Consider the following 25411-nt stretch of genomic DNA (forward strand, 5'->3'; position numbering starts at 1 on the left):
TCTCCCGCAGCTGGATGACCGCTACAGGGAGTAAACACCACCGGGAATACTTCTCTCTTGCTAAACGAAGCGAAGAATGGGATCCGAGAGCGAGACAAAGCGGAGAAGAATCGTCGAAACGATCGCATCCCCGACTGTGAATATTTGACTAAGGTTGACAAATTTGACAAATATTTTAACAATAACAATTTTTGGTTAAATTAATAATAAATATTGGCTCGTTGGTCTCGTTTTGGCGCGGCGGAGTGAGCAGGGCGGAGCGATTCGTTAAAGCGAGACGATTCGAAGCGGTTTCGAATGGGGGAACGAGTGAGAGAGGGAGAAGTACACCCAAAACTGGGCAGCTTACGTTCGGGAGAACCGTTGCTTCGAGTCGGGAGTATGGTACCGAGTTAGTTTCCAAAACACTGGTATGGTCAAATTTCGAATTCGTCGAAATTGAAGATTTACTGTTTCAGAATTTAGCGTTTAGCTCTCAATAAATTTGGAGAGAACTTTCTCTCGAACCCGCACTTTGGGTGTAGAAGAGGGAGAAGACCGACTCAACGGTTACTTTGTTTCCTTCGTTGCCTCTTCCCAATAATCGTGGAGGGAGAAGTGAGAGAGTGTGAACGCAGCCAGCAAGGGGCGGGAGAGTGAGCGAGTCAACCGTAGCGTGCGGCCTACTGCGATGCCCAATCATGCACGTAATCCACACGCTCAGTGTGGGGCGTGGCTTTGCCATCCCTCTTGTTATCGGGGCTGCTCTCTCGCAGCATGGCCTGCTGGCGAGACTCTCCTGCTCTTGCCTGCGTTCAGCTTGAATCAGTACGCTACCAGCAGCGTTCGACAGCGCCTCTGTAGGAGACCCGGGGATTCCTGTAGTGAGGTCAAATCTTGATAGAATTTTAGAGTTTAGTCCCGCTGCGTGTGTCGTATTGTAAACACCGTTCCTACCGTGTGTAAGTGCGCGCGCTGCTCTCTCGCGACTAGGTTTAACGAGGATCGTGCCGTTTTCCGCGTTTAGTGTGCAAATGTGCAACGACTGCTGCGGAGATATCACGGCGTTCGTCGCAGCGTGACAATCAGCGTGCGTGTGCGTGCGTGACCAGGAAGAAAGTGTCAAAGTACTTAGCAAGTTGAAGCGGGGTTACGAGTGCAGTGACATGCCGTGTTAGGCTCAAGTAAAGAGTTGAAGATACAGTGAGACCAAAACGGTGAAAAAGTGATTAGTGTGTAATCTTGCAAGTGATTAGGAAGTTCGAGGATGATGATGAATGCTTTTATGGACTCCAGCTCGACTGCTCATCACACTCATTTGGCCACGTTCGGGATTAAAATGTCTCCGGATCATTTGGAGCAGAGTGACGTCGAGAGTGCCAGCACAACCGGGAGCAGTATGTTGCCACCGTCGACGGGCAGTTCCAACACGCAAAGTGACATGCAGTCCTTCTATCAATCATCGGCCTCGGCGGCGGCCGCGGCCAACGCTGGCAGTACTTACAACTCGCACCATCTATCACCGCCTTCGCACATGAGTCACATGGCCCCGTATCACTCGAGGGACTTCCTCGCGTTGAAGCGTGACAATGACTATTTCAGTTCCTCGGCGGCGGTAGCTGCGGCCGGCGCCGCCAGTGCCGACCCAACGTCCCTGTTTCATCACCCGGCGGTGCACGATAACCTGAACCATCACTCGGCTACATCGCTCAGCAATCATCACTTTCACCAGCACCAGATGCGTATGGGACTGCCGACGGACTACGCCCATCCGTACCACCAGAGCAACTATGCCTCGGTTCATCACCAGCATCTGGCGAATCTCCCCGTCAATCCGGGCACCTCCGGAGCATTCTTCCGGTACATGCGCCACCCGCCGTCCATCAAGCAGGAGATGCAGTGTCTTTGGGTAGAACCGGACATTCCCCACCACCATCTCGGACTGGGCTTGACCGCGCTCCACGCCGTGGCCGCCGCTGCCGTCTCCGATGGCAGTCGGAAAACGTGCAACAAGGTGTTCCACTCGATGCAGGAGATTGTGACCCACCTGACGGTGGACCACGTCGGCGGCCCGGAATGCACAACCCACGCCTGCTTCTGGCTCGGTTGTACCCGCAACGGGCGGCCTTTCAAGGCCAAGTACAAGCTGGTCAATCACATCCGGGTGCACACCGGAGAAAAGCCGTTCCCCTGCCCGTTTCCGACCTGCGGCAAAGTGTTTGCCCGTTCCGAGAACCTCAAGATCCACAAGCGAACCCATACCGGTAAGTACCGCTCTCAAAGTCCTTGACGCAAACACTGTTTTACGACTGTTGAACGACAAAGGACACACCACCTTCCAGGAAGGAGGGGAACCCGACCTTCCGACGGTACGTACTTCTTGGGCGTTCTCATTACCCTTCGGCCAGGCAGGCATATCCTTCCGAACCTATTGTTTCTCGCTACCCACCGCCGCCGTCTTGGATGACTTTTCGACGGTGGCACGCCCCGCGGTTTTGTTTACTTTTAACACCGTCAGGTACTCAAGTATTGTGGCCTGCTGCGGTAATTATGAAATTATTCATGCCTCGTTGCTGCGTAATTACGCCTGCCCAAAATTTAATTAATGTGTAACATCAATTTTCCCGGGCTATCGATTTCTCGGTTCGCGCTCCCAACCTTAATTAATTCCTGATTGGTTGCGTTGCTTCAAGAAATTTCTTCTCCCGCATCCCGTACACAAGATTGATTGATAAACAAACGTCTGCGTCTGACGGATGGAAAGGTTTTCTTCGTGCGCGCGCGTTCGATACGCGGATTAACGCGGGCGCGCGATCCGTCAGTTCACAGTTCGTTTTCGGCTGCGTGCGTGGGCTAATGGCTGTGGAAGCAGCGATTACACGGTTAATTGAAACACACACACCAAAACGAGTACGTTTACGCGAGAAACACAATAAAGCGCTCACCATTAATCAAAGTAGGCCTCGCATATTAAAGTGAAGGTGTCGACGTGGCAGGTTGCTATGGTTGCACGGTCTACCACGACGGGTTTTAAAGTCCGCGCAGCGGACCCACGGCTAACCGGGTAGTATCGATTTTTCCATTAAGGGCGACATCATCGCCGGCGGTTTTGCTAAACAAACGACACAGAACAGAGTGTCTCCCTGGTACAAACCTCAATAAAGCAATTCCGGCTCCTCCCACAACAGGCGGCGGCTACCCGGCATTCCCGTTCTTGTCCTCTGTCAATGACACGCCACGTACTGCTGCCTGAATTGTCCTGACCGACCGGAATGTGGGGTGCGGAACAAACGGCCACAATCCCTGGGCGAAAGCAACTCGACCAAACAATTAAATTGAAATCATATAACACAGTTAGTTCGCCTTTTGTGTTTGTTCTTGCCGAGAGTGTGGTAGCCCCCCTTAGACTAGGCGGAACGGCACTGTGAGCCGATCTAGTTGGCACGGAATTGAAAAGTCAAGTTTCATTTTTTAGCAACAGTTTCCACGTTTTGGAAGTTTAAACAACATTCACAAGCCTACTGCGCCGAACGGCGCCCGTTTCATGAACTATAAAACTGCAATAATCCCCCTTGGCAACGGTCCCGAGGGGGATGTCACTCGGACAAAAAAAAACCCCAACCTAACCCCAAACGTCAAACAGGCGGAAAATTTAATGGAAAGTTTTTCCCACCACAAACACTCTTTAAAAACACCGGCGCTCCGGTCTTCCAGAAGAGCGAAAGCGAGAGAGTGGGAACTGTCAGTGACGCACAGGACGTCGTCGGTCGACGACGACGGCGGTAGCCAAGTGTAAACAATGCACGGCAAGAGGGCTCCACAAATGTGTGTTTGCGCGCGCCCTTTTTGCGGTTTGGCCCGGGGGTACCAAAAATGGGCGAAACTTTTACGTCCCAGAGCTTCGTCACACAGTGTTCAAGGGACGACTTTTTATTGAATTTGTTTCTGCACCGACGGGGGGTGCAACGACCGCCCGTTTGACAGAGCTGTCAAAAATTTTCCCACGGCCATCGCGCGCTGCGAAAAGGGGAGTGTATCAAATATCGCCACTTCACAATACGTCTTAATTTAGCGCGGCGAAAGCCGCCCTGGATCGAAGTTGGCACGGGAGGGGAAACGGCCCGGTAATCTAATTTAGTTGCCAACGTATAATTTGAGAAGTTATTTTCACAGCGAGCGATCCGACTTGGGTTGCAATTTTCGCCGTTTCTGTTTCGCCTTTTGTTTTTACGTGGTCGTTCCGTTGTGGAACGAAATCTTCCATGCCCTACGGCTATTTACACAGTATCTCCGGCGATACCTGGCGTGGAAAGAACAAACTCGAAGAAAATTCATCCATCGCTGCTGCGATGAAACAGTGTTATAACTACATGATAATAACCAACTCTTATGTATAATTTAGCCGCCTACTTATCACGCCCTCTTTCGAAATTGATTCCGCACTGACGCGGGGTGCAGCAGACGCAGCCTACTGCGCGCCCCTCGTGTATCGAGCTGTCATTCTACACACACATATGGCGGGCCCGAACTGTTTATGACGCGTGGAGCCCGGCAAGATTTATCGATCCACCTTGCGTAGCCGTTTAGCCGTACGAGCGTGAAATCTTGAAAATTACCCAACAATAAATATTTGACAGGCCAGTCCAGCCGTTTATGACAGCGTGGATCCCCGAATACTGGTGGGGGATTAAATTTCCACCACGTTTGTCACACCGCCTTCGGCGGACCCCTTGTCGCACGTCTGGCAAGAATCGATTTTCTCCGTTGTATCGTTTAATCGTGTTTCCGTGCTTATTTGTCACCACCAGGTCCCACGTGTCCTCCCCCTCCAACAATAATGACAACAACCGTTCTCAAGCGTCTGACGGACGTTTCAAATTTCGACTTCTTTATCGTCCAACATGTGTCATCCGCGGCTACCGCGACGCCATCTTTAACCTCCGCACAGCCTCCTTTGTTTTATCTTAATCGGGCGTCATGTCAACCAATTAGACTTCTTGTTTCAAGTGGTGGCGGCCGCGGTGTGGTCCCCGGGATCGTGTGCCACGACAAGAGTGTCAAATGATTCGAAAACATCCACTTAAGATAAGATTTTGACTTTTCCCTCTCTCTTCCATTCTCCCGTTTCTCTTTCAACTGTCAGCCGTCGGGTTGTTGGTTTCTCAAGTGACTTCTTGCGTGAGGTTTGTTTGGACCAGTTTTTCTCGAGGGCAAGGCACACTTTGATCCCTAATCGAAGTGGAAAAATTCACTGAACTGCAAGTGACGCCTCGGCGTGAAGCGGGAGCCTGCTTCCACTCCAGTGGATGGGAACATTTTTTAAGGTAAAACAAAGGTTTTAAGCTCAATTGTTTGCTTCGCCGGACAAAAGACCGAGCAAAATGGCCACCCTTGGCAAAAAAAAACTTTCTTCTCCAACTTTCCACCGGGTTGGGGAAACCAAAACCCGCCAAGAACACTCGCCAGTTTCGAGGATGAAAAATGACCACTACATGGCTGTAATGCGGCCAGCCTACCTTGCAGGCGCGCGCGCTCGGCTCTCAAGAAGTTTCTCCGCCGCATTGTCTTCGATTTGTGTGCGCAAAAAGGGACACCATCTTCATCGACGAAGATTTGCTCATCATCGCCAAAGAATGAGAAATGAATTCGAGGACTCACTGTGACCTCTCCTCGTCCTCTGAAAACCCTCAACAAAAGATCCTTCGAGCCTTTCTTTGCTGGTCCAATTCGGCAAGCAGTGGCGGTGGCGGTGGCGGTGACGGCGGCGGTCTACCGGTGAAAAGCAAGGACCTTCTCCTTTATTGTCGGGCCCCTGGATCCCGGGGAGGGAAAAGTACAATAAATACTTTTCACGGATCGATGACAGCTGGTGCGCTTTGTGTCTGTGAGGGTTTCGCAATTGTCCTCGTTTTTTTCCGAGTGTGTGCTAGCCTGCTAGGATTTGGGCTCCTTGGCGTTACGCCCTTTGGTGGTTTGGCCCGGGCGATATTATGTTTCACTTTAACTGGCAGCGTACTTCGAGGTTGAGCTGTCAGTTTCCCGCACAGAACGCAGCCACCTTGGAGTGACACCTTCAGCGCAACTGCTCCACTTTGGAGCGCGCGTAAAACCAATTTAGAAACGCTAATCATTCCAGACTACCGTCCATGGGCGTCGCGGCCCGTGAGCGATATGAAATTTGACGTTCCATTTTTTTACCCACGCTCGAGGGGCGCTGATCACTATCGGGATTCCGAGGCCGCCGGAATGGATGGGGTGTCAAAAAGAGCAAAATTGAAAATAACAACAGCGCTGAGTTCGTTTTGTTTGATTAGACAACCGGCGAGGTGGTGGTACGAGGGGCCGCACAACTCCAAACTTGACTTCTGACATGCCAGCGCAGTGTCCGGGCTGCCCTCAAGTTATATAGAAAGGAGTTGCTCGTATCAGATTAACGTTGTGGGATTTGTGCTTCTCTTTCTTTTCTCCTGCCACTCTCGAGTCTACTCTTTCTTTTTCGTTTTTTTTTTCTAACCTTGTGTAATCTCGTCGGAGTATAATGAAGGAGCCCGAGCCCTAACTGTCATAAGCATCCAGGTTGGCTGTGGCTTGACTCGTTCGTTCTCTTTTTTTTTTCTCGGTGTGGAGACACACGGAAACGAAGAAAAAATGTGATTTATTTTGGCCTTGTTCATTTATGTTTAATATGTCTCAACATCAAATAAACATAATCAACCATCTTCGATGTTGACGTCAGCCAACAACAGGCACGACTTTTCTCCGGGGCTTTCTCCGGAGACCACAACGAGACATCAAAAACAGAGTTGCCTCCTGAAAGTACACAGAAAGTTGGTGTGTCAGAGAGTGTGCGCTTGCCTCAAATTGACTTCTTAGGTAATTTCAATTTGAAGTTTCTTTTATGACTTTCGCATGACAAGCTTCCACAGCCCGACTCCCGCTCTCGCCAAATTTCGTTTCGTACTTTGTTGTTCCACCTTTTTCCCTCCGTGCTGTAACACACACTGATTGTAATCTGCTGCCAATAATCTTAATAAACTTTTCATGATTTCGTGTAGCTCGCAAAATTGAAAAGTCCTCGATGGGTCCGACCGAGATAAGCAAATGAAAAGCCAACTTACACCATGTTATCTTAATTTTCTAATATTCCGGCGGTCGGTTTGGCGTGGTCCAGCTGAGAGTTCTTCCCGGTGCAAAAGGACGACCATGATCATGCAATTTTCTCGCTTCGGTTAGCCTGCCAAGCGAGGGCTCGACGGAGGAAATGTAATCCTCATGGGACCTTCTCTCCATCTCGGTTGTTGCGGCTCAACTTTTCGCACTCGAGGCCGGTAGTCTCTTTTTTCGACAGGACATCGGGATTAGCAGGCAGAAGAAGAAAAAAATCGAAACCAAAAGGATCAGCCCCGGCCAAGTCTATAATGTAGCTAATCATGAGATTTTTGAAGAGCCTTCAGAGGATTACTGTTTCCAGTTATTTTTTTTTTCAAGCTTGTCTTCCACCTTTTACACAAGGGAAGTTTGTTTGTGCCAAGTAGTCGAGAGTCCTTGTAGCAAAAACACCCGCTCCTTTGAAGCTTGTTTTTTGAGTCCTGAAAAGAGTGGAAGAAAACACAATGTGAAAAGTGTGAGCCCGAAGGGAAAGGGATCAAACGAAAATAAATAAACATATCGCTTTGAATTGATTTCGAGATACGGATTCTTTTTTTCTCGAGGAGGTAACTTTTGAAAGAGATATATTTACTCGTAAGCTACTTCAGAGTCGGATTAGATCACCGGCGAGACCTGTCGCAGGTGGACCCAGAGAATACCGCATTGTGTAAGGTGTCGGTAATCGGTTCGGGAAAAGATCAGTGTGAGAATTTCCAAAAGGCTTTACTTTTGATCGAAACCTAACCTGTCTTTGAAAATTGTCTTCTCTTACAAAAAGTGTCACTTTGATTAAAAATATTTTTTTTCAAATTTCTCAAACTTGCTTCAAAATTTGAAGTGTCTTACCCCTAGGAATATTGTTGATTAGTGCAAAATTTGAAAACGTCAAAACAAAACGTTATTTTGACAAATGAAAAAGTGTCTACAATGTTGCAATAATCAAAGTGTCTTGCCCCTAGCACTATTGTTGATTGCTTCGAAGTTTGGAAATGTCAAAACAGCAAACCTTTAAATTGTTTCGCTTGATTTTTGTTGGAATCAGCAATAGTGCTCAAATAAGTTTCCTCAATTAAATCTGACGATGATTAATGTTCGTTAATATTCATGATATTTCGGAAAAATCTGCACACAGTCACACAGAGGATGCGTAAAAAATTACCCAAAGCCGTTTTCCCCCATCATTTATTGAAATATCGAGTAATATATTACCTATTAGTTTAGCACTTCATAAAATACAAAGGAATTGTTTACACCGGGCCCGAAAAAAATCGAAATAAACCAACCCTCCACTGTTTATTAGCCGATTCGACACATACACTCGTGTCTGTGTGTGTCTGTTACGCCGAGGGTCACCTTCCGGCAGTCGGGCATTGACGCAAATTTTAAGGGAGGGGATCTTCTCTGCCCTTTCACTCACTCTCACGCCGTTCGAGCGAGAGACATCAAACGAAAAACGTGAAAGATCATCATGATTAGGGCGCTTATGAAGCGTGAAGTGCCGTAATGACGATGCGCTCCTCCGATGATGATAAGTGTCATCACCACACGCACGCACACACACTCACACTTCTGAACTGGTTGAAGTATGTTTGAAAAACCCGTTCCTTCACTTTTCTTTTTTATTCGAGGGATTTGTATTTTTAATAACAATTTGATCATCTGTTCGCTTTTTTTTCTCGCCACAATTCACGGTCCGATTGCTTTCAAGTGGAAAATGACGCCGCCGCCGCCATGTTGGATTCGTCGGCGCACGCAACCACAGTAAGCCACGCTCCTGTCAATCAGCGTTGCCAGCGTTAGCGAGTAGCGTTGGAGCTAATTCCAAAATTATGCAACTGGTCGCGAAACTGTGCCATTTTGGGTAGTCGTTTGACCTGGGGTAACGAATTTGACAGCTGGGGGCTCCCCGGGATGTAGGCTACGAGAGAGATAAATTCAAAGCTCCAACAAGCGCAAACAGAAAAAAAAGTACGGACAAAACCGAGTAAAGGCAGTGTTGAACAATATGTAAAATATTTATTGCACCCATGAATGGAGAAATAAGTTTCGCGCCTCGGTTGACTCTCTCGCATGAGTTATTGGCGTCCATTTGACCGTACACACAGGCACATATCTTTGTCCGGTCTTCCTCGCCGGTGCAGACCTGGGAACTGTCACTTTGGCAGCAGTGCTGCCGGCATTCCAAGTTTTTTTGCCCGGAAGCTCCGTTCAAAATTCTTACAACATGGTGGTGTGGTGCCGGACAATCCGTTGTGCCGGGTTATGGACTCCGAAGCGTCTGTCTATGAAGCACGAGTAAATAACGCGCACTAAACGGGGTAAACATAAATTTTCCCAATAGAAAACAAACATCTGCTCTTGCTGGAAGAGCGAGAGAGCTCGGGTGAAGGTGTGAGAAGTGGACATAAATCAGCCTATTGATTTCCATATTTTGTTGTTGCAACTCGCCCTCGCGGTTAATTCAAGTAGTCGCGGGCAACACTGTTGCAAGCCAAGATGGCGGCCGCGCGCACTGACAGAAGGGACGAGGGGCGCGACGCGACTCGATTAATTGAAATTTAGTGACTGCTCGCGCGTGAATATGTTAAAAATTACAGTCCATAAACTAATCGGATCACTTCGAGCCTTTCCTCCGCCATTGTCCGTCCAGTTTTATGGGCTTGGAAACCTCGAAAAGAAAACCCCTTGGCCATAAAAGGAGGCCCATTAACGGTTGGGTGACGATTCTCGAACCTGCGGAGATTCCTAGGCTTTCGGTGGTCGTTAAACACCGGAGAGAAGTGGTGCGTGATTTACGGCGCCATAAGTAGTGGGCTTTGGGTGGAGAAATTGAGTGATCAAAGAGCTCTTTGGATCCTACATAATGGGGCCCGAAATTGACAGCGCTCGGATTTACGGCGAGGGGCTTTGTGATTGTGGGTTTGTGTCCCCAAATGGGCTCCCATTGCCGGAACAATGCCGACGGGTGATTGGACAAGTAGCTGCTAATGGGATGAGCTGATAAAGTTATGGGAATTTCACACTTTTTTTCCAGTGCAGCGGACTCCGACTCCGACTTAAGAAGAGCGACTCCGACTACGACTCCAGCTTTTCAAAATTTGTCGACTCCTCCGACTCCTCCAAGCAGTCCAGTAAACGAGGGGTACGACACTCTCACGATTCAGCAAGAACTGTCAACAACGAAAATTTTCAACCGAAACCAAAATCCTTCAAGAGCCCATCATTGAAGTTTTCCTCAACATAAACCGAAGAACGGGCGCAAATGGCAAGAATTATGTTTGTTTTATGTAAATATGTACGCGCCCGGGAAGCTCCGGAAGACCCGCTGCCGAAGAGTACACCCGAGAATGACATTTCAATACGATTCACACGAGGAAGAAAGGAAAAAGCAGGACGCAGCCAGCTTCAGACGGGCCAAAACCAGGCACACGCAAAAGGTGCGATGATTGGGCCATAATGGAATAAAGATAGGCTTAAGAGAGTAATACAGAAACGACAACTCAATAAAAAGAGAGGCCCCGGGAATGACGGGGGCCCCGAACACGGAGCAGGTCGGTCCACCATAATCACCACCCTATGGCGATTTATGCATCTTGCGCGCCTTGTTTAATGTTTACTTTTATGCCATTCTTGCTTGCTTGTTGGTGGTGTTGCTTTCCTTGCGTCAGTTTTCGACCGGGGGGTGAACAATAAAATTGAACCTGACCGAATGATTGGCCATTTCAACAACCTCGCGTCGCGTCGCGACGATGGGGTTCACAGGATGGGGGTTATTTATGTTGAGTGTCCTCCCCCTTGCGCGCGATTCGCCATTCATTCGTGATGGCTCATGGTGTGCTTCGATGAGAGCCGATAATAAAATAAATGATTTACCTTTACGAGGTAATTTGATCCTGGTGACGTCCGGGCGGAGGGTGACAGGCATAGACGGACCAATTACTGGTCGCTTTCAAATGTCACTTGACGGTGCAGGACGCAGCCAGTGCTGCACTTTCTCACGGCCTGATTAAAACGCTGCGCGCGTCCATATCTCACCTTCGTCGCAATCAATTCTCATCAGGCCTGCTGCGGTCAGTCACCCAGTCCAACGCGAATAAGCCCCCGGGGCCAATTTAACAAAGTCCGACTCAAATCTCCGACTTTGATCGATGTCGGGGGATCTGGCTACCAAGCGAAACTTAATTTTCTCCCCGCTCTTTCTAAACGTCCTAAATCTGTTCTCTTTCCTGTCAGCTGACAGGACAGGACAGGGCCCCGTAACGTGCGCCCGTCCGTGGAATGAGACAGGGAGAAAAAATCATAAGAATTTTTGACAACGCGTGTTATAACCAAACATCACGCTTGAATGATAATTTTGACAGCTTTTGATATTTCTTAATACTTCCAGATATTGCGCGCGCTCGACTCCGTCGAGCTTGGGCACAAATATTTAACACATTTTTGTTTCTGTACGCTACAGTTTCTTCGTCTTCACAAAAAGGGGTTCTTCGCACATCTGCGGAATTCCACCCGTGAGACGGCTCTAGCCGAGGTTAATAATGTCGTGAAGTTTAATTTACGGGGCACTTTCCGCGCTACGGTTTCATAACGTTTCTGCTAGAAGAGAATGTGGAAAACGCCCTCGTTGTGGTAAAGTACGCAGCCGCTTGGTAACCCAAAACCATGGGAATCCCGCTCACTCTCGGCACAAAGTGTGCCGTGCGAAATCGATTTTGACGTTTCGGAGTGGGCTCAGTTACGGCGTCTTCAAGCTTTTGACAGGTAACCTTGTTGGTATTGTTCCGACGCAGGATACTTAATATCTTTTCCGATCTGGCGAGGATATTATTCTTTTTTTCGGGATCGAGCGCAACAATCGGCTAATAACCACTGGATGATAAATACCGCACTTCGTGACCCTTGGTTTGGCACTGAACGGAACAAAAAGAGGGAAGCGACGAGAAGGGACCCATTGTTTGTGATCGCGCCGATCTACTGACAGAGGAAATGAGGGGGATTATTGACAAATATGGAAGAAAACAGACGGACCCTTGGCACCCCTAGCGACGCGGTCGTTCTGTTTTCACTTCATTCATCATTCTAAACGATTGGTTTGTTGTTATTGAAACACTGTGACAGAGAAAAGTGTCAACAGTCTAGGGAGAGCTGCTACCCTAGATAGCGATATTTTTTTGTTAATACGGAAGTTATTATCCTCTTCGAGGTAGTGCAAAGCTGACAAAAAAAAATGAGGACATAATCCTGCGCGGCCATCTTGGATACGGATCGCCGCATTTCAACTTGACACGTAAACAGTTACAAAACAGAACGAAAATAGATCCCGTCTTTGTCATTGAAATCAGACAGGGGAACCGAATCGCGCAGCGATTACGCTAGAACCGTTCCAACTCGGTTGACAGAGCTGTCAGCGGCAAGGCCGCGGCGCAATTCAGCCAAACTCGGCAGCAAATAGTTGGCTAATAGCTTAATTTTGCGCGATGATGGTCACCTGGGAACGCGTTTCACGCAGCTTGCTGAGCGTTATTGGAAATTTTTCGCGCTTGAAGTTATGGTATTGATATTGCGCGTTCACCTTCAACGCGCTCTCGAAACGGCAATCGGTGCGCGATTTGAAAGGTGCCCACCATAGAGTGACATTTGCGGTTGAGTAAAGTACGCAACCATAGTTTGTTGCTGTGTTAGATATAGAATATCGCTCTATGGCTTCGCCGTTTCGAGGTGCAAGGTGAGATCTGCCGTAAGGTAAGCGAAGCAATGCGTGCACCTTATTAATCATTTTTATTGGTTTTGGAGCGTCGTGGCTGCAAGATGTTATCGACGCAATGGCCGCAAACCGTGACCAAAGTCGTCGTGCGATCCGAGCGACATCTTTCGTGTCCGCTAGACATTCAATTATGTGCGCAAGTATTCACATAATTTATTCGACAAAAATGCTTATTGCTTTGTAATGGAAATAATCGCGTATGCAAATGTTCGGGCATTCCCTTTTCTCACTTTTTGAGGCAAAAACGGGGTGGGAAGGGAGTTGGGGAAGGACCACAATAAAAACAGAAATATATTACAAACGAATAAAACAAAGTCCGCAAGAGGAGGCAAACGCCGAGGCCGTGCAATATGATAAAATGCCAGAGCAGCTGAGCGAGGTGCCAGCGGACCCAAGGGTCGGAATTATGATTATCATCGCGCCCCATCATCTTCGGCCGTGCATACCATTGGATCTCCCGAACGAGTTGTTTGCAGAAATAGCGGCAGCCGGAATGTGCCATAAACGAGTTGTCTCGGCTTGCTACATTCTGTGTAGTGGTAAGACATGTGCAGCACGAAGTACGCAGCCACTTTGAGCGTTGACGTAACGGCAAGCGTCAAGATTAAGGCGATTTGACAGAAGTTAGGCCCGTTCGGAAAGTTACGCCAGGAAATACAAATACAAAAGGAACGCTATCAATGCACGATTTTCCAATGAAATCCGAGGCAGCTCCCCGCTCCCAAACCAAAAGACAATAGATCGAGATTGTTAATTTTTTTACACACATTCATTCTCGTGTGCCATATGAACTCTCGGAACTGTTGTTATTATTGTCTCCGTACCGTCGTACCGTCAGGGGCCAGGACCCCAAGAAGACAAAACGGCCTGAAATATGACTCCGAGGGTCTCTCAAAACAAGATATTCTCAGCCGAGAGAGGACAGAGGTCGTGAGTAGAGTCGTGCAATTTGATTTAAGGGAGTGTTATATATTTTTATTGATTTCAGTCGATTTCTCGGTTCAATTTCCACGAATCACACGGCGGAGAGTTCGCGACCAGCAGAACCGGCTGGTTCACGACGACGAGCATGACATTCGCCACACCAGTCCAGAGGAACGCGCGCTCTCTTCCCGTACACGGACATAAATTTTATCTCTTATGAAAATAAATTATTTATTTTACAATTCGATTTCGAACCGCCGCATCCTGCAGTTGGCACGCAAATTGTTCACTTCTATAAAAAGGAAGATACGAATTGACTTCGGGAGACCCAGTTTGCTTCAAGAGCGAGAGCGAGAGAGGTTCTACATGACCTGGAACAAGTGGCAGACGGAGACATAAAACCGGGGCTTCCAACTGTATTAAGATACATCTCGTTTAATGCAATATTCATAGCCGCACTCGGCGCACTAGTGGCCAACTAGTAACGTTACAAATAAATGGCAGTTTTATTGCACTTTTATTTCTACATTTGTTTCAATCTGTTTCCCGTCGACGTCGTCGTCGCCAACGTTTTACCACCGGGGTAATTAATAGTTCGCTTGAGGCCCGCGCCGTTGACGTTTTGGCTGCGTGCTTATGATTAATGGCGAGCTCTTCGATTTCGCGCAAGATTTATCCGTGTCTACGCAGTGCGCACTAATAGCTTGAAATGTGATCTCTGTTTCCTCGTCCTTTTGAACAAGCGTGAACTCGGGTTGGCACTATCTTCCGATGGCGATCTAAATGAGCAAAAGCTCAGTAATGTAAATCCTTTAAATAGTAGGCCGGCAAACTACTGTCGCCATCTTTGTCCGGTTGACAGGCCGCGCAGCGTTCGAACCGAAACCGAACACTCGACAACAAAAGCAAACGTAAACAAACATCAAGCCACGCACACACACAATTCGTGCCAGGTGATTAATTTACACGCTATTTGTTTGTTGAGAATTACTCTGACACACCAACGTTGAAAAATGTAAAATTGTACGTTCAATTTCTTCGGAACGAAGCGCTCGGTGAGCGCTAATTGATCGTACACCTTGCTCCCGCTCTCTCTCCCCTCCGGGAAGAAGCTGCACGCGTGTGACAAATGGTTTACATAAATCCAGCGCGAGGGAGTAGGACCGGGCAGCCCTCACTTGACACCAACGGCATCAATTTAAGTCAATTATCCCCCGCGCGCGCACCGAGTGTCTTTCCCCTCGGATTGACAGCTCACCTCGCGCGATGGCTGCGTACCTCGCCGTGCAGGGGCGTGACTCACCTCGGCGATGCTGACACCTGGACAAACAGCTATTAGTGAAATGTGTGTTGCAGGCGTGTGAGCAAACAACAAACTCTAAACGGAATGGCTTCATGATAAATGGGGTGCGGTGCGTTCGAGGACGCAGCCAATCAATTAGTGTCACGTTCGGCGGGGAGATCCGCGCGAATGTAGATCATAAATTTAGATAATTTCTTAATTAGTTTTATACACACGCGGAATCTGGCCAAATCTGGACGCGCTGCAGCGATATTCAAATTCTCGCAACGATGAAGACGCGGACAGACGTTTTGGAAATCGAAAATATTCTCGTTCCCAGCTCCTCGGACACGACGGTTCAGCAGAATTCCAACGCAGTACACCACACACTCTCTGCTGCACAGAACATAACAAAACACCAATATCTCGTTTCAAGATACATGTGCTTCGTTTTGTTTACGTTTTTTGTCTCTGTCTGTTTTCTTTGCGATGTCTTCTGGATACGCTCTCGTGCCCTCGTGGTTTTGTTCTTCTCGACCCCGAGGATCTTGTTCCATCTGCTCTGGCCCATTGTTTAAAGGTATTTGAAAAATCTTCATCAATAGCGTACCATTCGCGCGCGCTCCTACCTCCTCCTCCTCGAAGGTTTCCCCCGGGCCAGTTCGCTAGAATTGAGAAATCATTAATCATACACGAGCCTTCTACACAAAGCTCTCTCGTAGGTGACTCAGGGGCCCTGGGCATTGGATCACCTCGAGGAGCTCAGCAAAGGTGAAGCCAGAAAACGAGCTTTAATTTGGTAATTAATATTTGACCCGGGTGAGCCTCCTTGGAGAGCTCGGTGCCACCCACCACTACTACTGCGAGAACGTTTTTGACAGGCGTGTAAAATTCGTGGAATCGGGCTAGATCTTGATCTGGATCAACTTTGTTGTGGAAGCAACGGTGGAATGTTAATCGCACATGAGTTATGGCTAGCGATGCCAGGTTCTACGAGGTAAACAAACAGTCGGATTTGGTTTGGCAGAGCACGCAGCCCGAATGTTGACCTTCGATCGCACATTCGAAGTCACTCAGATTTGTCAAATTGGGTACTAAAACCCTATGTCAATTTTTATGTACAACGGTTAAAAACACGATTAAAAACCATTTCTGATCACTTTTTTTCATTTTAATGCAAATTTTTTTTTTAAAAGACAACATTTTTTCGATGGATCAACTGTGGTTCCCTTGGAACGAGCTGTCAAGTAGGAGCTTTTCTGTCAAGAAGGACCGCGAGATTAATTTTTCAAAATTGATTTAAATATCCATTTTAAACTCTTTGTGGTCGTACAAAGGGTTATTGTACTCAGAAAAATAAGCTTTATCGCTGTAAACAACAATATCAGCAATCTAAGCTTCATTTTAGGACCCAATTCGACTTTTTATAAAAAAATGTTTTTTTTCGCAAGCAGAAGTACAACCAAACTATTCGGCACCCTAAACAAACGTCAAATCAGTACAAATTGCTGCCGGATCTTTTTTCGGATCTATTCACGAAAAGATTCGGCAGCAATGTTGTACTGTTTGACAAATCATTTCGTGCTTCAACCAATAACAAGCGAACGTCAGATTAGTTTGTTATAGTTTGGAGTACGCAGCAAACAGTAACATAACCAAACTTTTCGGCACCCTGAGCAAACGTCAAATCGGTACTAATTGCTTCCGGATCTAAGGCCGGATCATTTTCCGGATCTCTCCCAGAAAAGATCTGGCAGCATTTTTGTATGGTTTGACGTTTGCGGTGTCTTCTGGAGAGTCGAAAAGATGTAAACAAATCACTTCGTGCATCAGCCAATGAGTATAACAAACCAACGTCAGATTAATTTGATTTAGTTTGGAGTACGCAGCCCAATTTTTGACGGGCATTCATCTGTCCGTACACGTTCGAAATCACCAAGTTTTCGTTAAAATCGAATCATATTTGAGTGAATTTCACTCTGAATTCAGAACAGAACAAAAAATCACTCAAATTGACAGATGCTTTTTTACTAATTTCTGAGTAGATTCGATTTTGACAGAAACTAAATAATTTTGGAAGAGGGTTCACGATTTAAGAACGCAGCCTACTATTTGACATTTGACCTTCTAAAAGCTCGGTTTTTTGCAACAAACAAAAAGGACATAGTTCTGTTAAAGTCCGCCGACCAGTTTAAAACGCCCCGGATCTTTCAAAGACAAGTTCCGTTCACCGTGACAAGAAATCGATTCCCGTAATTGAGCGAGCAACATAGGTGAGGCCCCGCAGTACACATACACGAGGAAACCCACACCCACCCACGTGGCATATGGTCCCTGCCAAGGACAGAACCGGGCCAAAGCTCCCCGGTGACAGGCTAAATCCAGCTCCGGGCGCGTGGAGTTTTCCCCGTCCCTAAACGTACAATTTATATACAGGAGCGGCTTCTTCTTCGTCGCCGTCGTCGACTGCTTACTAATGTTCTCATTCCACGACCACAAGTAAACCGGACGCACACCATCGAAGGTAGACGCGAATCTCGCTAGGACCATTCTACGGCGTAGCTGGCAGGATTCGGTAGAACCTTCTACCGTAGCGTGGCGGTCACTGTACGCAACCAGCTTCACCTTGATCTGTCAAATGACATTGAGTTCGAGGTTTCGAGTGCAAAGGTTGCAACTTACCCTTGTTGACAGCTTGTTGTTTGAGAAAGTACGCAGTCAGCGTCATAACCTGTCAAGTGACTTAAGGAGGTATTAGATTACGACAACAAACAAACTAGCACTTTTTCGTGTTCTGCAGGTCGTGTCGTAGTCTAGAAACAAATGTTATGAAATGAAAAAAAAAATGTCATTTTTACTAAAAATGACTCGAAATCTACCTTTTCAGCCCCACCATCTCCTACGCGTCCACATAATAATATCATCATTACGGCTTGCGTGTCCTCGTCGTCCTCATCCCCCTGGTGTTAGTGGTGGTGGTGGCAATGATGGCGATGACGATTATGTTGTTGTGCGTCGTCCTGCAAAACCACCCCACCAGAAAAAAAAACCAAGAATAACGAAAACGCTATCTGCTGTTGACGTGCGCTAAGGAAAAGGAACTTCCCCTAAATTCAAACGCACGCACACGCACACAGCTGTGACGACGTCATTGGAGTATTTTAGGTGCCACTGGATTTGATATAACATTATTGCCTTTTCATAAACATTTACCCTGCGCGCGCTCTCTCGCGCGCGTGGACTCGTTTTGAGAAGGGGGAGAGTGATGTGATGTCTGCGTTGGAAATGTGGCTGCGTACTTGGGTCGGCTGACAGCCGACGGGGGCGAGCGCGCTCGTGCTTCATTAGAGTTGATAGCCTAATTCATTATCAAGATCAAGTGAAAGACTTGTTCTAGGGTGGTTTCGAGAGCTGGGTGCGGGATCCACATAATTCATTTGCATGAAATTAATAACGCCATTTTGCGGGAGCCATTGTGTGACAAAATGTCTGTTATAAAGAAAGTCTTTCCGGGAAAGTCACACCTTGCATGCAGCAGGGTGGGGAAAACTTTTCCCAGGTGACACAAAGACTGGCTCCCACTTCAAGCTGTCGAAAACTTTCCTGTCGGAAAGCCTGGGGTTGAAAACTGTCTCGACCTTGTCAAAAAGTGGCGGACGGAGAAGTTGAGCCTCCGGACTCAACCAAACTGCCATAATGAGCCGGGTGATTTAAATCATGTTTTATGGCCGGATCGGTTTTGGCCTCCTGAAAAAACGCTCCCACCTTCGCGCTCCGTCATTTTAATAATACCATTTTTAGAAGGCTTTTTGGTCCCACCTGATTTATGGGTTTCCCCGTCTCCGATGTGGGGTTCTTGGAGAAATTAAAAAATCTACAAGCTCGTAAATCATGCCACGATGTGTACGAACATAAACATAAACAAAGGTTCCACCTACCTTAGGGTCGTTGCGTTGCGGAGGAAATTATTATCACCTCGAGATTTGCGTGGCTTTGCGGAAGAATCCCACAGGGTGCCTCAACGCACGCAAATTTTGGCTGCGTCCATCGGTCGCAATCGCGAACTGTCAAAACTGCTCGAATAGGCGTGTTTCGCTTGTTTTGCACTCGATTCAGCTTATTTCGAACAGAAATTCCGGAAATGCCCAACCTGTTCCTCACGAGACCGTATCAACCGGACCAAAATCGATCCGGTTTCACTCCTGGAGACCCCCGCTCCTCCTCTCCGCTCATTTGTAATAATTAAACCACACTCATTAATTACTGGCCGTTATCTATCGCTGACCATCGCGGATCGTAAAACCGATGCCCCTGCGTCCTGCAGGGTGAAAGCGATAAAATGCCTGTTGACGCCACACTTGTCATCCCGCAATCGTCGTCGTCGACGACTCCGTCGACTCGATTAAAAGAAGATGAATCTCATCAAATTAAGATCAAGATTACCGCGAGCCGGGGAGATGATCGCGCGAGCGCGCCCAGATATTAAGAGACAATAAGCTGGGAATGTCCAATTTCGTGTAGTTTTTACCGTGATGGTTGGACAAATCGATTTGAGGGGCGTCTGGTCGTCGAAGACGACGAGCGTCTGTGGCGTCTAATATTCAAATGAGACGCGCTGGCTGCGTCCCGGGCGATGGGAGAACGAAAAGCGATTAATTATTTCATCTTAATGTCCGCGTGCGCTCTCGTTTTTTTCGAGCGGGTTCGGAAAGGGGGGAAAAGGTATCGTTTTTCAAGACGACGATGGTCGGGAAGAGAAATGTGTCGCCAGAAATCCCTCGGAATGGGGATCGCGTGATGAGAAATGTGAACTGGCGCCTTCGGATGGACCCTTTTCATTGGTCATAACGCCGAACGGATGTTGTATTTCTAGCGAGATTTGGAGATTTTATCAAAATGTTTAGTAGAAAAAGTTGAAGCGATTTTGAAGACGACTTTTGGAAAGCTAATTTTATCAAAAACAAACTTCTGTTAGAAATTCGAGCAGTTTTGACACTCTATAACGATGAAATCGAGTACCAGATTCGAGTGGTATAAAAGACAGTTCGTTTAAAAGTAAATCATTGAAGAAACATCGCTGCAGGGTCGACTAAGACTCCAATTCCTACTCCGACTCCAGTTTCTAAAAATGTATTTGATGACTCCGACTCCAGGTCCTCAAAAAGTATCTGACGCCACCGATTTCGACTCCGACTTCACAACCCTATAAGAAAAAAGTTAAACTGCCCAAGTGTCAAAAACTGCTCGAATCTCCGCCAAACAAAAACCGCATCGCCTGCTACAATTTGCGACTGTTCAAACCATTCCACTTTCACAGCCTGCTTCAACTCCCGAAAAGTCTCTCTCATTCCACGAATGATTTAATTAAAATTATTCAAATTTATCGATCATTGCCCGTCGGCTCGGCGGCGGCGGCGGCGGCGGCGGCGGCGGCGGCGGCGGCGATTTATTTCAATAAGGCCAAAAAGATCAATATGTCATCCGGGGGTAATCCTTTTTCCGTGCGCGCCCTTCGTTCTCGAGCAACGTTGGCAGGCGGCTTCGGCGACGACCCTCGTCTCCAGGACCTTTCCATGGGCGTCGCCGTCCTCCTTTGGCAAGGGTGCAAGAAAAATTGCCCTCGATATGGGTGTTGCGCGTTTGTTTGTGACGGATAAAAAGTGGCCTTTGGGTGACTTTTCAGAAGGTTGTATCGTTTAAGTTTGACAGTTGGGAAGTGGAACAGTTGTTCTTTAATGACATTTTTGACAGTTCGTTACTTCAAGCAAAAGGGCGAAAGTGTGTTTAGTCCTTTTGCTCGACCTAAATTTCATACGCCCTTTCGCAAAGTAACTCTCGCAAATTCTATGCACTACGTACTTTATTCACTTCACACGGACGCGTAACAGAGAGAAAGGGCGATGATACCGACCGTCGCTCTACACACAAAAAGTGGGGATCATTTATATTTCCCCCTCTTGTGTGTGTGCCCGAACGCTTCAATAAAGATTGTTGTTTGTGGGTGCACGGCAAATCTGGTTTTGAATACATAATAAACGGTTTCGCCAAGCCGCGCGCCGGATACGACAAAGGGGGAACGGATGTAGGTCCGGAACTTGGGAAAAGTGTCCTATAGTTTGGGAAAATTGAAAATTTATCGCTCTTTTCACAAAATCTGTGTTGTTTTGAAGGTTGAGAAACAGTACGCAGCCAGATTTTGTTAAATGTCACTCAAAACTGCGTGCTTGGTTGTTGACGCTTCGAATGACCTAATTCGGCTGCGTACTTTTCACTTCAAACGTCAAATGAGTAAAAGCCACTTTTGCCATCACCAACAAGCGTTTGGGGACACCCGGAGGCTGTCGTTGACAGGGTTTGGTCCTCCGGTGTCTCGTCAGCTGCCTTGCCGACAATATAACCGTGTCAACGGCGTCGTCGTCGTCATCGAGAAGGGTGGTGGAAGGCTTTAATAAAACCGTTTTTGCGGATGATATATAATCATAATGTTTAGATTTCGTCGGCGTCGTTCCGAGCGGCGGCCACCAGGAAATAAAGTGATCATTTGAGAGCGGTTTATCGAGTGTAAAATCCGCCTTTTTAGCATAAGCAGGCGAGGGGCGAATCATATTTGAAGAAAAAGGATACCCTCTTCCGTGGGGATTGGGCCTGGGCCAATAAAAAGGATCAACCCCGAGCCCAAAGAAACGGTTTGACAGAACGGACTTGTCAAGTCATTTGAAAATTATTTATGACCTTAATCGTCCTCGCGCGCGCTCGCACTTCCCCTCCGGAGTCATCGGTCCTGCTCCTCCTCCTCCTGCGGAGGGAATTAACGATCACCTTCGATCGGAAAAGACCCAGGCTTTTACGACGAGCCATGAAATAATTTATTTTGGGAAAAAAGTTGGTTCTCCGGCCCAAGTGGACCCGGGAGAAATAATATTCCCATATCATTTTGGGACGAGGGACCAAACGGACGGCGGCGGCCAAATTGGGCAAACATATTAAATTGATCATTTATTATATCGAACGATTTTTCGTTGTTCAACTGCGCACTGGTTGGGTTTTGAAAGTTCAAAAAAGGTTGAGTTTTATTTTGATTTCTCCTTTTGTTAGGGTCCTTTGGTCAGGCCCTTGGATTCTCGGTCGGCGGGACGACCCACAAGGGAATCCTTTCTTCCCGTGGGACGACATTTTTTTTTTCGACGGATCGCTCAAGGTGTATTTTCTAAGCGCTTGGGATTCTACGAACGGTTATTACCATATTTTATATCCTTGGCTAATAAAGGTTCCAAGCCGGAGAGGGGGGAGGACCGCTCGATCGTGGGAGGACGTAAATCAGCGGTTTTAGAGTTCATTAAACGCTTCGAAACGGTTAAGTATGAGAAAATCTCAGATTTTCTTCGAACTCTAGCAGATGCTCTTAAATTTCGTATTGTTTCCACCTACCTTAAAAGTCCAAAAAGAAGACACTTAAAAAGCTTGCCCAAACCTAATGAAGCTCAAAAAGTGGCACTTGCAAGGTCACGCCATCCGAATGTCCTCAAAGTGCCATTAAGGATGACGATTTGTTTCCGAGATAGCCTCCTGCCAAGCGGAGACCCATCCCTGAAAGTAGACAAAAAGGCAAAAAGTCAAGAAAAAAAGGCAAGCGAGAAAAACAACAGTTAAATGCCATAAACCATAATTCAAATATTTGCAATTTTCGAAAGTCTCTTCAAGGCTGCTGCTCGAGGGACGCAGCAGAAGAAGGTGCCATAAATTCTCCGGCCCCGGGTTCCCCGGAAGGAATCTCAGAAATGTTGCCGTTTCCCGGGGTCCTTCTCCTTCTCTTCGGGGTATGATTTATGGACAGTTCGCAGAAAATTTGAATGAGAAGGACGTACACAGCGAGAGAGAAAAGACCGATGACGAAGGTTGAATGACGAATCGAAAACAAAACGAATCAGTTTGACAGTTGACGACGACGATGGCTGCGTGCTTGCGCGCGTTTGCGCGCACGTACACGTTGAGCAATTTCTGATCGAATTCTTTTTTTTTTTTCTACCCATTGCAGGTGAAAAGCCGTTCAAGTGCGAGCACGAGGGCTGCGATAGACGATTCGCCAACTCATCGGATAGAAAGAAACATTCACACGTCCATACGTCCGATAAGCCGTATAACTGTCGTGTTAATGGTTGTGATAAATCTTACACTCATCCATCATCGCTGAGGAAACACATGAAGGTAAGCGAGAGTTTCGAAATTGTTTGTGGCGCGATGTGAAGTGGTGATATGCGCGGAGCGCGTACCCGGCCCGGTAATCTTTATTCATCATCTTCGTTTTTTCCTCTCTTTCCTCGACAGGTCCACGGAAGTTTAGGAGAAAAGTCACCATCGCACAACTACGACAGCGACGGTGAGGAGTCGAGCTCGGACAGCATCATCACCGGCGGAACGCAGACTCCGCCGTCGTCGATCAGTCGCCTGCATGACAGTCACAACTCGAGCAAGCTGAGCAGCGAATCGATCAACAACAACAACAACAATAATAGCAGCAGTAACAACAACAACAATACCAAGTCCCCCTCCATCAGCAGTCACCTTCTGTCACCGGTCGGTGGCGGTTCCTCCACGACGTCCTCCTCCACGAACAGTGCCCTGTCCCACCTGAGCAGCCAAAACCAGCACGGACATCTGCACCACTCCAGCATCCACCAGCATGCCTCGCACCACCACCACCACCACCATCCGCATCACCACCTGGCGCAGAACCACCCTAGCAGTCTAGCGCCACCCCAGCTCCAGCTGACTCCGGCGTCCTCGGTGTCGCCCCAGGCAACGGCCACCGCCGCCTCGTCCATGCTCGTTGGCCACCACAACCACCCGCTCCTCTACCACCATCCGCAGCACCACCCTAACGACTGGTACTCCGCAACGCCACCGTCCGGCCCGGACACCATGAACCACCTGAACCACTTTAGCCATCACCACCATCACCTGGTGCACCACGGGCCCACGACGGCCTACTGAGAACAGCTGCTGTTTGACGAGCTCTGCTTCAACTACTGAAACAGAGGCGGCGCTGCAGTGCATGCTTTAATTGTACTTGTTTCATCACCCACACACTCACACACACACACACATCAACTGTCACTAGCGCAAACGAAAACAATGGAAATATACGTAACACTAAAGCAAAACCAAACAAACCAAAACACTCCTAGCTTTGTAAACAAAAGTAATAGAATCAAGAGAGAGGGGAAAGCGATGTTGTGCGCGCAACACGAGTTGGGTTTTACGCCGCGAACTGTCAAAATTCTAACCTTAAAAAACGCGGGCGTCGGCGTAAAACCTAACATAGATCGGGGAAATATCTACCATTTTGTGCCTGCTTGAGCTCACCGCCGAAACCACGGAAACACACACACAGTAAACAATTGCAAACCACAGACAAGCAGGCTTGACAATGTGTCTCGTCTGCTTGTCTGCGTTTGCGCGCGCGCGCACACCAACCACAAACAATAGGCAAAAAGTTATGATCTTTGCGTTAAATTTCGCCGTGTAAATAGTAACTAAACTAGTAATTGGTTTTCTCTCTCAGAAATCTGTGTGATATGGACTTTCTCCAGCTAAGTTGAAGAAGGGGAAGAAGAAATCGAGTAGGCTTCTCACATTTGTACATAGACTAGCGAAATCGAAGTGAGCGATGACTTTTTTTTGGGTCTGTTTCGACGTGTAAAAAGAAGTTTTAACTAAGCAGGTTTCTAAGAATTTTAGAGCATGGCGCGCGAACGCGCGCACCTTATTTGTATTTATTTTTTTGTTTTTTTTTCGGTAAGAACATTTTACATTACACCTTATTTTTTTGTTTCGAAAGATGTGCAGTTTTTCCTAATATGATGATAAGAGCAAAATTTAATATATGCGAACAAAAACACACACAATTTTAGTAGAAGAAAGCTAGTTTAAGGAAAAATTCTCGCTATTTCAGTAAAAGTAAATTATATACTTAAAAATTTGAAGAAAAGGTAGCTATTATATATATTTAAAGTATATTCAATATATGGCAGACGTGGTGGAGAGAAAAGGAAAGAAAATGAAACCCTCGACGAGAGTTGTTTGGAGCTAATAAACAATAAAAATAAAAAAAATTGTGTAAATGAATTTGACAAGGCGCTGTTTTCTTTTCGTTCTTTGTTGAGAAATTCGACACTCCAATTAGTGAGATTCCCGAAACTCGCCGTCCGGCATTTCCCTGGGTGTCGCCGTTCGCTGATTGATCGTAAACTATCGGAAAATGGCAAAACGCGAATAATACGCCACAGATGGGAAATTAAATCAGCGCGAGTCCC

The 25411-nt window shown here is 47.2% G+C and overlaps 1 protein-coding gene across 1 annotated transcript; it reads left to right on the plus strand.

Moving 5' to 3' along the window:
* Positions 1-822: 822 nt before the first annotated feature.
* LOC6053060 (pair-rule protein odd-paired) lies at positions 823-25194 on the plus strand. Its single transcript, XM_038265326.1, has 3 exons — positions 823-2243; positions 23134-23303; positions 23424-25194. The coding sequence occupies exons 1-3, from the start codon at positions 1247-1249 to the stop codon at positions 24087-24089; spliced, it is 1833 nt and encodes a 610-aa protein (XP_038121254.1). The 5' UTR covers positions 823-1246; the 3' UTR covers positions 24090-25194.
* The last annotated feature ends 217 nt before the right edge of the window (positions 25195-25411 follow it).

This window comes from Culex quinquefasciatus, chromosome 3 (assembly GCF_015732765.1).
Source record: "Culex quinquefasciatus strain JHB chromosome 3, VPISU_Cqui_1.0_pri_paternal, whole genome shotgun sequence".
Lineage (NCBI taxonomy): Eukaryota > Metazoa > Arthropoda > Insecta > Diptera > Culicidae > Culex > Culex quinquefasciatus.